This window comes from Quercus lobata, chromosome 2 (genome assembly GCF_001633185.2).
Source record: "Quercus lobata isolate SW786 chromosome 2, ValleyOak3.0 Primary Assembly, whole genome shotgun sequence".
Classification (NCBI taxonomy): domain Eukaryota; kingdom Viridiplantae; phylum Streptophyta; class Magnoliopsida; order Fagales; family Fagaceae; genus Quercus; species Quercus lobata.
Window position 1 is genome coordinate 104,101,113 of NC_044905.1, and position 16,751 is coordinate 104,117,863.

At 35.4% G+C, this 16,751-nt stretch overlaps 1 protein-coding gene across 2 annotated transcripts; it reads right to left on the reverse strand.

The window, feature by feature from the left end:
• Positions 1-4,002: 4,002 nt before the first annotated feature.
• LOC115977688 (ferric reduction oxidase 7, chloroplastic-like) lies at positions 4,003-10,382 on the reverse strand. Of its 2 annotated transcripts, none has more exons than XM_031099702.1 (9): positions 9,807-10,382; positions 9,616-9,709; positions 9,265-9,462; positions 8,608-8,842; positions 5,978-6,305; positions 5,629-5,893; positions 5,251-5,515; positions 4,729-5,161; positions 4,003-4,331 (listed from the first exon to the last, which is right to left on the reverse strand). In XM_031099702.1, the coding sequence occupies exons 1-9, from the start codon at positions 10,030-10,032 to the stop codon at positions 4,162-4,164; spliced, it is 2,214 nt and encodes a 737-aa protein (XP_030955562.1). In that variant the 5' UTR covers positions 10,033-10,382; the 3' UTR covers positions 4,003-4,161. The 2 variants fall into 2 exon arrangements, with proteins under 2 accessions (XP_030955562.1, XP_030955563.1); XM_031099703.1 differs by having other exon boundaries at positions 5,260-5,515; positions 9,807-10,374.
• Between the last annotated feature and the right edge of the window lie 6,369 nt (positions 10,383-16,751).

A 16,751-nucleotide genomic window follows, 5' to 3' on the forward strand; every position in this document is an offset into this window, starting at 1 on the left:
TTAAAGTATTTCATAAATACAGGTTGTCAAAGTCTACTTGCCATAAACTCTCTTCTTGCAAAGTTTTTCAAGAGTTTGTATTAGGATAGATTTTATTGTATTCAACAAGTAAATATGAGTTGAGTGATTTATGACTTCTTTCATATATTTATTTGTTTGTTGTGGTTTTGTCACAGATTGCCAGAGAGAGAGATTGTTAAGACAAATGTGATTCACTTGTTAGGAACATATGTCACTATTTTATGTAATTAGCTAATCCTTTGACAAAACGCACGTCATTTGTATTTGGGTAGATCTAGGATGTGTTTAATACTTCAAGAAATCTTGTTTCAAGATCAAGTATTAAAACCATGCAAGTCTATCTAAGATTCAAGCTGAAAAGTGCAAGTTCATTAAAGCTCGATAGCTAGCATCTATCGAGCTTGAAGAGCTATTCCAACCCCGCGGCTCGACAAAAGCTCGACAACTGCACGACAAATGGCTATCTGTCAAGGTTTAAAAGAAATAGATTTTTTTGTTCTGTTTTCTTCTAATCCGTAATTATGTGTTTGAGCTTTCTTTTCTCACAACCCTAGACATATATAAGGCTTATTTTAAAGGCCATCATATAAGAAAATACAAGGAGAACACAAGCAAAAGGTGACTGATGCCTTATTCTCTCTGAAAGAAGCTACTGTGTCTTTGCGCCTTAGGGTTTTGTAACCAAGTGCTTCTTGATCTTCATTGTTAATAAAGTGAAGAGCTTTGTAGCCAACATCTTATTTAAGTTGGTGTGTTAGTCACGTACTGGGAGCTGTGCATCTTTGGTTAGTCACGTACTAGAATCTGTGCAAAAAGGGTGGCATTCATATATTGAAGAGTTCAGAGGTTCTAAAGCGGTAGAAGGTTTCTGCTGTAAGTTCATCTACGAGGATTGTAGAGTCTAGGGATAAAGGTTTTATACTATATCTAAAATTTTTCTTTACTATAGTGGATTGCTTTTTGAGAAGGTTTCCCCCCAGGTTTTTTATTGTGAAACTAGTTTGTTTCATTAGTTTTCCTAGGTTATCATATCTTGTCTTATTTACTTTTCCACTGCATGATTTTGACATGATATTGATGTTTGTTTGTTTTAATAAGGTTTATTCATAATTAATCTAATTAACAACTTGGGTTTAAAACTTGTTAATTCTATCAACCAGGGTCTAAATTTCCCAACAGTATTTATAGGAAAAAAGATCATTTAATGCAACTACCATAAATTAATTAATACTTGTCATTGTTTATTTTCACGCATGCCTCGGTAATCAAAGCGTCAGATCATCTTGACCATCTGATGTAACAGATGTTGTCACGCGCGCATAAAAAGTGAGCTATCATGTCTACTGTATTAATTAAGTGACGTTTTGTCTTCTCGAGATATAACTGTTGTTTTTGGGAAACTTAGCCAACCCCCGAAGCAGGAATCCCCAATCCCATCTCCACTTCATGAACATAAGATCGTGGAGGGCTATTGTAAGGGGTAGGCCCAGGTAATCAGTATCGGCCCACTTAACTTAGGCCTAAAATCGGCCTGAGTAGCCAATGTTGGCTCAAAAGATTGAGCTGGGCCTAAACCCTGTAGGAATAGGCCCAGCACAACGATAAGTATGTAATGACCTAGAATGTATAATTTAGGGAATACCACAGTGTTCGGGCTGAGTTAGGCTCACTACCGACTATTAAGACAGTGGGAGATTCACAAGGAAATGGTTAAATTCTGGTCAGTTCCCAAGTACTATTAGTGCCTTTGGGGAGTTCACTACCAAACGCAATTTGGCGTCTAAAGCAAGTTTCAAGAGAATTTTCAAAAGACATGATTGTTTCTAGGAATTTCGAGTAAAAGTGGGATTGCATGGGAACTAGTGAAAAAGTAATAATTTGAACCCCACTAAGGAGAGACTATATAAAGGGAGTGAGGGCAGACAAATAGAGGGTTGGAAAATCTAGGAAAAAAGGGGGGAAAGAAAACTAAGGGAGTGAATAGGGGAAAGTTGGGAGAAAAGAAGAAGAGAGATTAGAAAGAAATGGGGTGTTGGAATTAAAATCAGAGAGATAACAGAAATTGGACTGTCAAAGCTGCGTTTGAAGCAACTACCCATAGGATTCTGAGGAAACCCACAAATAAATAAATTGGGAGCCCAAATCGTTTATCCAGTTTGGGGACCACAACAACAATTTGTCTTTTGAGATGGAACTCACAATAGGCACAAAATTGAGTTTCATAACAAGATTGCGACAAAGATTTTCTTCCTTTTTAGCAATAGGTTCGGCAACCAAACACTTGGCATGCATCTTAAGAGATTCATTTTCACATTTAAGATTATCAACAAGTTTGTTAGACAAAAAAATGTTTAGCATTCAAGTCCATATTCAAACATTCAAACTCTTTCAACTTTTCAAAAGAATGTTCAGCTAGTTTCTTATACTTTTCAACCAACTTGTTAGATTCATCAAGTTTAGCGGTTAAGGTATCCTTTTCATGAAAAAACTTGCTGAGTTTTTCATGAAATTTCAAAGCCTTTTTCTTCAATATTTTGACATTTACACTTTTAGAAACACCTAAGAGTCATGTAATATGGCATCACAATCATGAGAATAAACACTTATAGAGGCATTTTCACAAACACATGGCATGTTACATTCAATATCATCAACACCATGCAAAAAAGCACATAAAGCATTATCCATGGCAATTAAAACAAAGGATCAAGGATCACACTTAAGTAATTAAACAAAAATAAATGTATCTGTTCTGATACTAATTAAAAGCTCGATATTTTAAATGCTAGAGTTAATTAAGACTCCCAAATTTTAATTTCGGCTTGATTAATTTTAATCTTATATGTGACTAGCAAATTAATTAATCAAAGCATTCAATAATTGCATGGATGAACATGTACAAGGCAAATATGTAAAGGGCAATAAGGAAAAGGATTACAAACTCAAGATAATACCGCGATGTGTTATTGAAGAGAAAAACCAAAGAACTCAACATAAAAACCTCTCTGCGAGCAAGCCAAAATGATCCACTAGTGAATAAGTTGGAGTACAAGGATATCGAAAAGACCTTCCAAGCCTAATCTACCAAATGTACTTGATCCCTCTAAGCCCCAGCTACCAACGGACTTCACCAAATCTTGTCTTCACTAACTTCTCAGGTCCCACAATACCGCCTAATTGCACCATCAGTGTCACCGGCTTTTTTTGGCAAAGACCCAATACTTCCTAAGCTCTAAAATACTCTCTACACTCTAAATGGATGTGGTTTGGATTTAACAATCTCCTCCCAAGGTATGACAATGGGAGAGAGGAGGATAAGAGACTACAATGATTTTTTACTTAAGGATGAGTAGCTCTCTAAAAAATGTGGGTGTTGTGAAAACCAATCTCTAGGGTTTTCTCTCTAATGGCGTCCTTACAATTTTGTGGATAATGAAAGTATATATAAAGTGGGTGAAAGATAGAAAAAATCACACTTAAAATCCCAGTTGTTAGGTCATCTTGCGAGATATCTTAACTATCGAACTTTCTCATGTGCTCCTCTTGTAACTTTCACGAGTTTTGCACTCTCGAGTCAATCGCGAGTTAGTCGCAAATCTTCACTATTTAAGACTAAACTCATTATAATCAAATCCCAAAAAATGCAAGGAAATAAATTAATGAAATTACAATACTTTTATCGGGAAATACAGCCAACATAATTGTTATTAAAAAACATAACTTAACACTTGATTAGTTGATTATTATGAGTGGTGACCTAAAATTCACTCGGTGGGGTTTTTTTCTTGTAAAAGTTTTCCCATTAGTCAATAAATCACTGTGTCAAATTTATTTTCCACTGCACTCTAAATTAGAATTCTGATTTGTTGGTGCCTCCACCATATTGCATATAATTTAACCTAATTAATTAACTTGGGTAATTAAATTAATTAACCGGGGTCAATCTATAACCCAACAATTATGTATAAGTGCATATATTCATAAAGAAAAGCATATATACGTAGTTATATATAAAAACATATACACATACATATATTTTTATGTATGTTTTTATGAATATATATACATTTCAATAGAGCTTATTTAGCTTCTAAGCTAACTGATTACATTAAAGGAAATATGAGATGATGAAGGCGGTGCCTACAGATCGAAACTATGGCTGTTGAAATGGAAGATTGGATGATAGCGTTGTCTCCTGATATTGTGTGACCTGATTTCTTTAGCAACACTTGTCTGAAGAGTTGGAGGACCACACACAATGACACCAACATCAACGCAGCCCCATTTCTCTGATATATCCCCAAAAATACCTACAGTAAGACAGAGGAAAGGGCATATCAAGAAAGCCTTTAGTGTAGTACAACTAAAAAGGTAAAACTTCGTTATTAAGATTTTTTTTTTTCCTACAGGATTCTTTTAGTTTTACTCCATCTGTTTATGTTATATATTTTGTTCACAACTGGTCCTTAGCTTGGAAAATAGAGGAGGGATATGGTAGGTTGATAACTTGTGTAAAATTTAGTCACTTTATTATGAATGGATCTACTATAGGCACACATTAAGGCGCCCCTTACTAGCAAGAATACATGTGGCTAACCTTGACTAGTCTGTTGTTATTCTTGGGACTAAAATTTGGTTGTTTTCACCATTATTGTCGTTATATTATTCGTTCAATTTATGTTTTGAACAAAAGTTGAGATGCCATACCTTTGAAATTCGGTCTTGAACCATAGTACAAATTGGTTAAACTCGCAACTTTTTGCTGACATGAATCCTTATGAGCTACAATGTCATTATTCTGCATCTTCTCAACCATAATCCTATCATCCTTGCATGCCTCCTTTGCTGCATTTTGTCTTTCCCAAAGATGCCATAAACCAACCACGATACCCCCAAAGATAAAGACACTTGCAAGCATACAAATTACAAAGAGAAGCCCTTTGTACCACCATGAAGATATCTCATAGGGGTTTATATAGAAAATATCCAGTAAATATATTATGATAACAAAGCCCAATGTAGATGAGATAACATATAGTCCAGACCATACATTATTTCCAGTACCAACCAAAACTGACATGCTACTGCTATCAGATGTAGGAGGAGAAGAGTTCGTAGCCTCGTGTACTTGACCCTCTTCCTGCAAGTAATTAACAACCATTAAATACCACGACATGAACATGATAATATTAAATACAAAACAATAGCACAAGGGTGTGAGAGCATAACTAAGCATACCAGTAGAGGTTGAGATTCTCGAGTGACAAAAATACGAATCTCAAGATTTAGTTTATCCGAGAAAAATGGACAGATTGATTCCATATCATTGGTAGAAAGAAGAGGAAGCTCGTTTGATTTTTTCACAGCCCAAACAATCAAGATGTTTCGAGGCAAACAAGGTTTTCCTTCTTGAGTACGATGGAGAATGTCATTCAAGATTGCTAGAAATGGTGAAATTCCTATGCCACCTGCTACTAAAATAAGGTTTTCATACCTAGAGAATCAAATGGTGAAGTCAGTTCATAAAATAGAAGATAATAATATGAAACTTAAAATTAAGCTTGATATCTAGTAAATTCTAGTGAAATTGATTGGTTGGGTGCATACATCAAATGATATGGTAATTCATGCCCATAAGGCCCCTCAACAGAAGCTATTATCTTTGTTTGAGGTTGGAGATGTAGATCAGCTTCAGAACTATTCATAATATTTCCTCTGAGCTTTTCTGTCCATTCCCCAAGAACCTTTATGAGAACGGATAAATGATATTTACCATCCAGAGGACTAGATGAAACACTGAAAGGATGCCACTGCAGCCAAGATAATTCTCGAACTTGAAGGAAAATAAAACTGAGGGCATTGTAACGCAGATCTACATTGTCAAGAAGGAAAAGTATCAGATAGGGTAAGAACGGATAAACAAGGAAACTACAAAATTGAGGGGAACTAGTATTACTTCCAGGTTTTGAAAGCATCAATTCCACAGTTCCACAAGGCAGGCACTTGGCTGAAATTATATCAACAGTCCTTCGTGATTGGCAGAATCTCAAAAAGCGGTCAAGAATAAAAAGAAATATTCCTCCAGCAGCTATACTGAAAACGAAATCCCCAACATGCAAAGCTAAAAAGACAACAAAGATTACATATAGTTGATGAGTGTAGAAGAACAACTCAAATTTTTGCTTTCTCACTGGATGAAGTGATGTCATCCACATCAATAGACCAGCTGCCAGACTTATAACTCCTGCGAGATTGGCAACACCAATATCTTTCCACTCCAATATCTGCATGAGACAATTAAAGATATAAGTACCATTCTTATCTTCATATGACCTTCTATTTCTTTCCATGAGGGAATTCTTAGATACATTCTATGAATGAAGAAAAAGCATATGGTTTAGGACATTGACAAGATTCACAAAGGAGATGGTTTTCTCGCCTTTCTTCTGTGATGCCACTTAATGACTTACTAATCTCTCAATTAATTTTAGAAGATTCTACTAAATTCAAAAATGGCTTGAACTGAAAATGGAACAGACTGTGTGATGTGGATCAAATTAATCAGAGATACAAATAAACACAGCTGCAGTAATGTGACCATGTAACCGCACATATAAGTACAAGACTCAGCTATCAGACTGGTGCATGCATAAAGAAATACCAAGCACTACATAAGCTAAAAGATTATAAGTACAAGCCAAGACTAAAGGGACTCACTTCTATTCTCATGTATTTGCACATAAAATATTTCAGGTTACCAAGAACTAGGTAGCATCACAAGTTTTTGTCACATGAATAAGACAACATGGACGGGAACCAAAGGTCATCAAAAAATTCTGGTCAATGACTTTTACATTAGTACCATTCTTTCCATGTTTCTGTGTGCTCATTAAAAAGAAAAAAAGAAGAAGATAATTTTAGCAAAAATCAAGGAGAATAACACAAATCATAACAAGTTTAGTCTCCTATAATAAAACAAGTTTAGTCTACTATGATGTAACTCAGCAAAGTTCACCAGACAGCCTTAGCATCAGTCTAAGAAAGAACATCAACATGATCTATCAACTGATTAAGAAAGAGTATTTACAAATCAAAACAAGTTTAGTCTACTATAATAATAAAATGTTTAGTATACTATAAAGTAACCCAGCAAAGTTCAAGAGAAAACCTTCGCATTAGTCTAAGCAAGACTATCAATATGATATAATGATCAAGAGTTATTGAAGTGCATCTACTTGAGTTATGACATTTGCATTCCATAAACCGTTTACCAAAGTTCATTTCCATCATAAATTCTATTGTGCATACCTTCTTTAAGGAAATGTATAGCTTTCAAGAATTTGCGTCATAACATAGAGACTGAAGTACACTTTCGGCCCTTAAAGCATGGAGTTACTTTCATTTTGGTCTTTATGTTTGATTTTGTTCTCATATTGGCCCTTTATGTTTCAAAATTTTCATTTTGCCCTTCATGTTTGATTTAGTTTTCTATTTGGTCCTTCATGAAATGAAATTGGAACAAAAAAGGTCAATATTTAAACAGGATCTAACATAATGCGACAAAATGATAATTTTGAAATATAAAGTGTCAAAATGAAAATAATCCAAAACTCTAAGGGACAAAAGTGTACTTTAGTCTAACATAAAAGGTTTACAGGGATTTAACCACAAAACAATCACAAAATCCCATTCTGGAACAGTTTATTGTGTTGTGCTTGTGTCTTTGAACAATTACCTTGTTATTTGTATAATGAACATGAATAAAGATTGCCACCACATAACCATATTTTGTAAGCCTGCTTTTAGTTACCCTTAAGAACCTTATGTCTACTGGTTGAAATGCTATATCTCACCCCCAAAATTAACCATCATGGTGCACCATCTCAGACCTCAAGCAGAACTTCTCAAGAATGAATCCATTTTAAAGTGCAACTCCCACCTCAATCCCAGCTAGTCCATCTTTCATCAGGATTCTGATCCCGCTGCTTACTCCAACAAGAGTAACACGAAGGCGGCCATTATGTGAAACTACAGCCAATCTTAATGGTGATCAAATAGCTATCTCTACCTTCCCATAATTTCTGTCCCCGGCTTAATTTGTATTTTACTAATCAAGCACTGGAAACTGACAATTCAAGGTAATTTGTGCATGAGTCATAAATAAAAATTTTTAACCAACGAATTGTGAATGAACAGCCAAAGCAGAAGTTAACAGCATAAGGGATCATTTTCAAAGAAAAATAATAGTTGTTACTGCTGCACAGCATTTCCCCATCAATAATAGTTGTTACAGCACAGCACTTTATCATAGAATTTCTCTAGTCTTGTCATTTCTATTTTTCCATTTTCTATTGCGGTTGCCCCTTCCCTTGCATTCTTATTGTATGCTATAAAGAATACACACACACACACGTGTGTGTGTGAGTGTGTAGCAGGAGGATAATTCAATTTTCAGTGAATATACATGTATTCTTCTCCTGGAAAACAAACAAACAAATACATATATATACAAGCAAAAGAGAAACACATATTTATAAATATAGCTAAGCTATACACAAGTAAAAGAATTACACCGCTAGCACTCACTTCTTGTAGAAGGTCGCCCTCAATTGTCCATGCAATTATATAGAATAGTCCATGGAGAGTAAACAGCTCCATAGTGAGATGTCCAAGCCACACATGATATCTTGTTGCATGCTCAAAAGGGATATCTATAAGGCGGAGAAGAACCGATCCCCTTGCAACCGGAAGAAACAAAAATGCCAAGCAATATAATCCAATGGTACCAAAGCGAAGTCCCAGATATTCCAAAATGAAACAACTGAAAATTTCAAATTAAGTAGGACTCTCAGCCGAAGAAACCAATCTTCATGTACTGAATAAAAAGAACTTAAAAATTTTACAGAGCAAATGCTAACCGTAAAGAATTAAAGTTTCTCATATACAACATGTTTCATGATGACAAAAAACTAAAAGAAGTATAATAAACAAAAAGAAAAATAAGGAACACACAAATAGTACGTATTGACCATAAGTGGAAATTCATTTTCAACTACACTCAATAAAAAGAACCAATGAAGACCCTACTTGAAAAGTCACAGGATAAAAGTGTCAAAGTACTTCAAATAGGAAATATAATGGAAGTAAGCAGCTAATTTCTGCTGATAAAAATGACACACAAGCAAAGCCACCAACACCAAGAAAGGCAACAATAGATCACGAAAAACATATAAAATATTGTACCTCTTCTGTTTTAAAGTCAACTGGGACTGAGATATAACGCTGAGTATCTGTGTGGTATATGCATACACAGCCCAGATAACATACACAACAAAGAGGACAATTCCAATCAGCTCGGTAGCAGAAACAACCCCAAATGGGCCATCCACAAGAACAGGGAAAGTCCACAAGCGGAATCTTGGTTTTGTTGAGGCCTTCCTCCTACAAAGAAAGGTTCTAAGTTACAAAACAAGCTATCCATTTAATTAAAAGGTTAAGCTCAACATACAGAGATTGAAGGAAAAGAATAAATTCTTAGGTTAGCATAGAAAAAAGAGAACATAAGAACTATCTCCACTATATAAAAATACATACTCGTGGAGCTCCTCTTCCCCAGAGATGAGGAGATAAGCTATTGAAAGGAATGCAATAATAAGAACTGGACCACTGAACACCAAAAATATGCTTCCTGCAGTTTTTGCAACACCAGAGCCCACCAAGCAGATAAGAATCGTGTGGTGGGGGGGAGACAAAAGAAGAATAACAAGTTAATAAAAGGTACCAACCTGTAATCCCAAAAACAGTGCCACTGGTGAGTTGAGCCCATTTCTCAAAAGCTTCATTGACAATCTGTGCTGGGATGAAGAAAATAAGGGCAGCCCATGCAAGGAAAATAACCCATATTACAAACTTGAGAATCCACTTGGCCCATGACACAAAGAAAGGTGTCTTCTTCACTCTCTCAGCGCCTCTGCTCAAAAGAAGAGGCCTTTCAACAGAGTTTTCATCCATGGCCAGAAAATTCTCTTCTTCTTCTTTTTCCCAATGTCTTCAGGTAAAAAACTCAATCTCCCATAAATCCCAAATGGGCAAAAGTCACATATAAATAGAAAGAGTTGGAAAGTAGACAACTTGTGTGGAACCCATTAGAGCATACGAACCAACCAGGCATATTTAAGAAATGAGAATCTTGTCAATTGTGTAAAACATACACTCTGAAATCTGAACCACTAACGTTTTTGTAATGTCATCTGAAACAATTTATTTCCCTCCAACCAAAAATATCAAAGACTAGGAGGATAATACGAATCACAACGGTGATAAAAGACAGATATAAACCGTCCAAATTAATAACTATATATTGGTGTAACTCACAAGGAGACAACAACTTCACAGGTTGTGGGTTAAGGTGATCAAGAGTTAGAGGACAATTGGAGTGCTATCTCAATTCACAGTACGTACCTCCATTATTAACCATTCACTCACCAAAACCACTATTGAACAGATGTGATGGACAAACCAATATTCACCACTCCCACTACCCAATCTGATGTTAAAAATACTCTTTAGTCCATATACCGCACAATGAAATTAATTGTGTTTAATTCAGAAAAATAATAATAATAACAATAATAATCTGTTTACAGGAACAGGGCTGAGAGGAGCGGAAAACACAAATTTATGATCAATTTGGATCGACTTATTTTGTTAAAATTGAAAAAATTTTACTAAAAGTACTAAAGAAAAAAGTAAAGATTAGCTAAAATAGTACCATAAAACTCATGGATAGTACCAAAAGTACAGTAAGGCTCATAAATAGTAGTAAAAATAAACTGAATAGTAAAATAAGTTGACAAAAATAATTTTTACTAAACACACGCTTATTATATATATACTTGCAAGTAATAAACAAGGTAAAAAGAATAGTCCTAATCCCACATCCATGGGAATTGAGGAGTAAAAATACATATATTTTTGTAAGTACCTTATTAATAATTAAAGAGTTACAGCCTTTCCTATTAAATTTTAAATAAATAAAAAGTTACAGGGCTTATAAGTCTTATTCACTCACTTCCTTCCTATTAGTTCTCTAACAAGAGAGAAGCTTATACCAACCCAAAAAAAAAAAAGAGAGAGAGAAAGAAGCTTCTTTTTGATAAAAAGACAACAAAAGCATGAAGCTTCAATTAAAATGCCTTGATTTATAAGTAATGAACTTATTATCTGAACAGTTACCAAAAGAAACGTAATACAAAAGAATGGAAACAAAATGCTGGCAATAGCGTATTACGGCTGACAAAAAGTGCAAAATTTAAACCAGGTTCTCCTCCTTGGGGAAATTGAACAATACTAGTACACTATAATGAAGAGTCTTAAACAAAATACTGATAGAGTAATTGCATATAGCATTTATTAGCTGAGATGACATGAAAACGAAAGCCCATCATCTTTGTCAAAGGTTTTGAATTTAGATATAATTACTCCTGCCAAAGAAAGAAGGTCCACTCATTTTATGTGTACCTCGCTCGCTTGCTCATATTTGTGGTTGGCTTTATACACAAACGAATCTGCAGGTATTGCATGAATAATGCAGTAGATGCCTGATATATATATATATATATATATATATATATATATTTTTTTTTTTTTTTTTTTGCTGAATAGTAGATGCCTGATATATTAGAAGAATGTGTTCACTTCGGCTTATATAAAGTGGGTTATATGCACAGCTTTTTAAAGTTTCTTATGTAAAATATAATTATACATTTACTTAAGTTTACTTTTAAGCTAAATAAACAGATAAAACCTTTTTTTTCCCCCAATTATTGGAGAGAAAATATACCGATAAACTTTTGTTCAGTAAACCGATAAACTTAAATTATCCTAAACAGACACTAAAGAAATAGAAAGTAGTTTATGGACTAGCCACATTGGCTATGTACGTGATCATGATCATACAAAATAATCTTTTTTATTTTTTTTATTTTTAATTAGGATTAGTCTAACTTAAAAAAATGAAAAATTCTCTCTAACAATAACAGGTGTTGTGTTTTTATAGGATAGTAGCTAGAGTCGGGTTTTTTGGTGTAGATGACTCCAAAACTCGTGCCCATGAGCCCCTTATTGTCCACTATCAATGTTTTTTCTCCAAAGCAAAAAAATAATGTAATGAGTGATGGAAATATTAAATTAATGATGATAGGTCAAGAATATATTGACCCTTTTGGTAACTTAATTAATTAATTTAGTCAAGTGAAAATAATTAAATTCAATTACATGCAATAAGCATGGTAGCACAAACAAATCACCAAATAACTAAATGCAGCAGAAATTAAATTTGACACAGATGATTTGTTTACAAATAGATAAAACTATTGAAGCAAATCCTCACCAGGTGAATTTAAAGTTACCACTCCCGAGAATCCACTATTATCAAAACAAACGGTTACAAGTAAAATGAATCCTAATACCTAATACCAACCTATAATTGAACCCTTACTCCAATATCCAATTGAACTTATAATGTAGTGACAATTTCTCCTTTCAATGCATGGCTCCTAGTACGTGACTAACCAATCGATACACGGATCCAAGTACGTGATTGACACACCAACTTGAGAAAGATTTTGGTTGCAAAGTTCATCAGTTCATCAAAACGATGAAGATCAATAAGCTCTTTGGTTACAAAACCCTTGGAACAAAGACGCAGCAACTTCTACAAAGAATATGATGAACTAAGGCAATTTTGTCTCCAGCCACAATATGCATGCACAATCGATTTGCATTGAGTTGCTTCACTTTGTATCACCTTTGCCGGGTCTTAAAATAATCTTTATATATGTTTAGGGTTGTAAAAAAAGAAACCCTAAACAAATACACTTGGATATGCATGAAAACAAATCTAGAAATCTGAATTTCATAATTATTGATAGATACTATTTTTGTCGAGCATCAGCATTAAACCTCAATAGATATTATCTGTCGAGCTATCTGTCAAGCTTTTATGAACAATACTTCTTCACTTGTTTCTTGGACAGACTTGCATGGCTTCAATACTAGACTTGAACTCTTGTTCCTTGAAGTACTAAACTCATCCTAGATCTACCCAATACAAGTAAAGTGAGTTTTGTCAAAAGATTAGCCAATATATATAACATGTCTCTAACAATATCTACATATGTCTTAACAATCTCCCCCTTTGGCAATCCGTGACAAAACCACAACAAACAAATGAAGTATGAGAGAAGTCTTAAATCACTAAACTCATAATCACTTGTTAAGTACAATAAAATATAACCCTAACACAAATTCTTGAAAAACTTTGCAAGAAGAGAGTTCATGGCATGATAGATTTTGATAACCTGTCTTTCTCAAACACTTTAAACAAAACTCACCAATGCATCTTAGTGTGAAACAGAAATAAAGGATTGCATACATAAAGAAACATGTGTATAAAGAGAGAAAAGAAACAACACATGGAGAGATATGTCAATAATAACACACATCATCATATATAAATGAGAAATGATTACAATGTATGTTATCAAAAAAATGGTCACAAGACCAGTGTACAAAAGGATAAAGTAACTATAAAGAAAGAAAAGAAAAGTACATATAATCCTCACTACATCTCTAAAAAATATAAACACTCCCCCTGTAAAAAAAATGTCCTATGCTAACTCTCCCCCTAAAAACATGACCACTCTCATCCCAAAACTACTCCCCCTTTTTGTCACAAATGACAAAGGGCAAGTCACTGAAAGGTCGTCATCTCCTCATTTTTGGAAGAGCTAGCATCCTCATCCTCATCATCAGTACCATCATCAACATCCTCATCCTTAGAAGCCTCTAGAGAAGGGGAGGGAGAAGCTACAAAGCCACCAAGGCGAGCTTGTCATCATGCAATACGACCGACACTAGTGTTCACCTGATACAACTCAATAGTGAGTGTATCAAGGTGAGCATCCATGCACTGACGCTGCACAATGATTACCTTAAGGGTCACACCACCTGCAAAAGAAGAAGAAGGAGAGGAGGTGGATGGAATGGAGGGGGTTGGAGAATCTGTCGTATCGGTCCGTGACCGCTTCGAACAAAGCTAGGCCTCGCTCCGTTGAACAAACATTACGCTAATGGCACCCATGATAGTGTAGAGAGGAGAATTAGGAATAGGGATAGAAAAATGACAAAGGATCCGTGTGATAGTCGAAGGAAAAATGAGCTTATCACAGGTCGTCGTATCCCTATAGACATCTATGATAGAGATAATAAAATGAGAAGGGAAGTCTATAAAGAGGTCCTCTAAGAGGGATAACAAAAATTGAGTACGAGGCTCTGTGATGGAGTTATAGTGAGACAATGAAGTAAGAAAAAATGTCATCACCATATTAAGGAATCTCGGACCTTTTGCAAAACCCGAGCATAGGGTGTTTTAACGCTCACCCCATAAGGAAGGTGTCTTACAAAAGTGAGACAGAAGCTCGTCTTTCGACACAGTCCTCAAATGCTGACAACCGAGGTAGTTAGGATGCGCTACCTACAAGTCGTGTAGTTTCTCAAATATAAGATTCAGAGTGATTACGATACGTGTACCTCTAAATGTCGTGACAAACTGAGGCACAAAGGTTTCGATACCGTGCATGTTGGAGTAAAACTCTTGTATGAACACGGTGGGACACCTTAAGGGTATCTCATAGGGATGAAAATTTTTGCCCGACCCGCGGGTACCTGGCCCAGCCCAACCCTAATGGGTCGGGTTTTACCCAGTCCGATTAGGAATAGGGTCGAGTATGGGTTTTTAAAAAAAAAAAAACCTGAATTAGGTCCTGGTTAGGTCTAGGTTTTATCAAAAAAATCTGAAACTTAACTCAGATATAACCCGGTTATCCTAAAATTACCAAAAACCCCCCTATATATATAGCTACAACTAACCCTAAAGTCCCTCATTTCTTTAGCAGTAGCTCACACCTCCCTCAATCCCACCTCACCCTTACTCCTTCATTTCAGCTCACTCACTCTCAGTCACTGCCTCATGCATACGGCCTCACTCATGCAATCACGCCTTGTCTCCTCACCCTCACGGCCTCACAAAAGCACACAACCATTTGCTGCAACCTCAAATCATTATGTTAGGTTCTAAAGTGTAGGACTTTATGTATTTAGAACTCTAATTTGTATTGTTGGCAAACCATGGTCAAAACAATGTGTTTAGTAGTGTTTAAAGCTAGCTCAAAGTTGTATGTCAATGTAAAGTTGGAATCGAGTGTAAAGCAGAAAGCAGTGTGGCTTTCGGCCTGGCTCGATCGATCGAAGCTTAGGCTCGACCGATCGAACGTCGGGCAATTGCTTTTCTGCATAATTTTTCAACTCAGCCCTAATTGTTTTAAAACGTTTTTAGGGTTTCTTATTTGTCCTAGGTATAAAAGGCAAACCCTAGCCACGTTTTAGTGTTGCTCATATTACGGTTTGTGTAAATCTCTTGTGAGATCTAGAGGAGCTTTCCTTTACACAAACTTAGGGTTTTCAAGGAGGAGATATTCTCTACACCTTGATGATCAAAACAATTGCTGCCATTAAAGCTTAAAGAATACATAAGCGGGGGTGCTTGTAGCTGGTGGGAATCCAAGAAAGAAGGAGTCCGTGGATTCGGAGCTTGCACGTGGTCATGTCAGTAAGTTCTACTGGTTGGTAGCATTAGGAAGTCGAGCGGGGGTGCTTGTAAGTCCTTTTGTATGAACTTCGATTCTTTCTAATAGTGGATTCAAGTTTACCTTGAGGATAGCTAGGTCAAATCCTCCCAGGTTTTTTACCGGTTTGGTTTCCTAGGTGATCATATCGTGTGTTATTTATTTTCTGCTGCTTTGCATGATTTGATCTTTATTATTGTGATAACCTAGACTTGTTTAATTGAACTAAGTAACAACTTGGCTAATTACCTAGGTTTAATCAATTGTTTAAAGGGTCTAAAAACTGTCACATTATTCACCAAAGGTCACAATAAATAGTTTCTGGGCTCGTGTACATGCTCTGTTATGTAGTATAAATAGCAGAGGAGCTTTGTATTTTATTTTTATGCTCTCCATTTCTTTTCTTCGATAATAAGAATCTTATTAAGAGAGAGTTTCTTTCATAGTTTCATTTAGAAAGTTTATTTCTTTACAACCCTATCAGTGACCAAAATGGGCAAAGACTCACCGAAACCACCACCATCACAGCCACACCGAATACTTAATAAAATGACTTTTTTTTCATTTTTCCTAAATGGTTCTGGCCAATAGGTAAAATTTGTTTTTGAAATGGAGCTCTGTATCTGAATATGTATTAATGCAATACTATTAATAATGTTCTGCAGTATATTTTATATATTAATTAATTTGGTAGATTATTTCTTTCTAGTGAAACCAACTTTAGGTGAAACTCTTTAGTGATAATATTCCAATCATGAATTGTGTACTTACAAATTGATTATGGCATATAACATGAGATGGATGTAAATTCATTTGGTGTATTGCTAGATTTTGGATTGATTTGGCATTTGGGCTTCAATTCTTTCTTCTACTTCTTTTTTTTTTTTGGTTGGGCCACGATTTGGACCACGGATTGGGCCCAAATCTGGTATGGAAAAACTCGGCCCGAACCCACCCCATTGCCATTCCTAGTATCTCACAAAGAGATTTCCATCCCCGAGTGTTAATGACATCGGGAAGGGGAGTATCAGAAAAGTATGATAG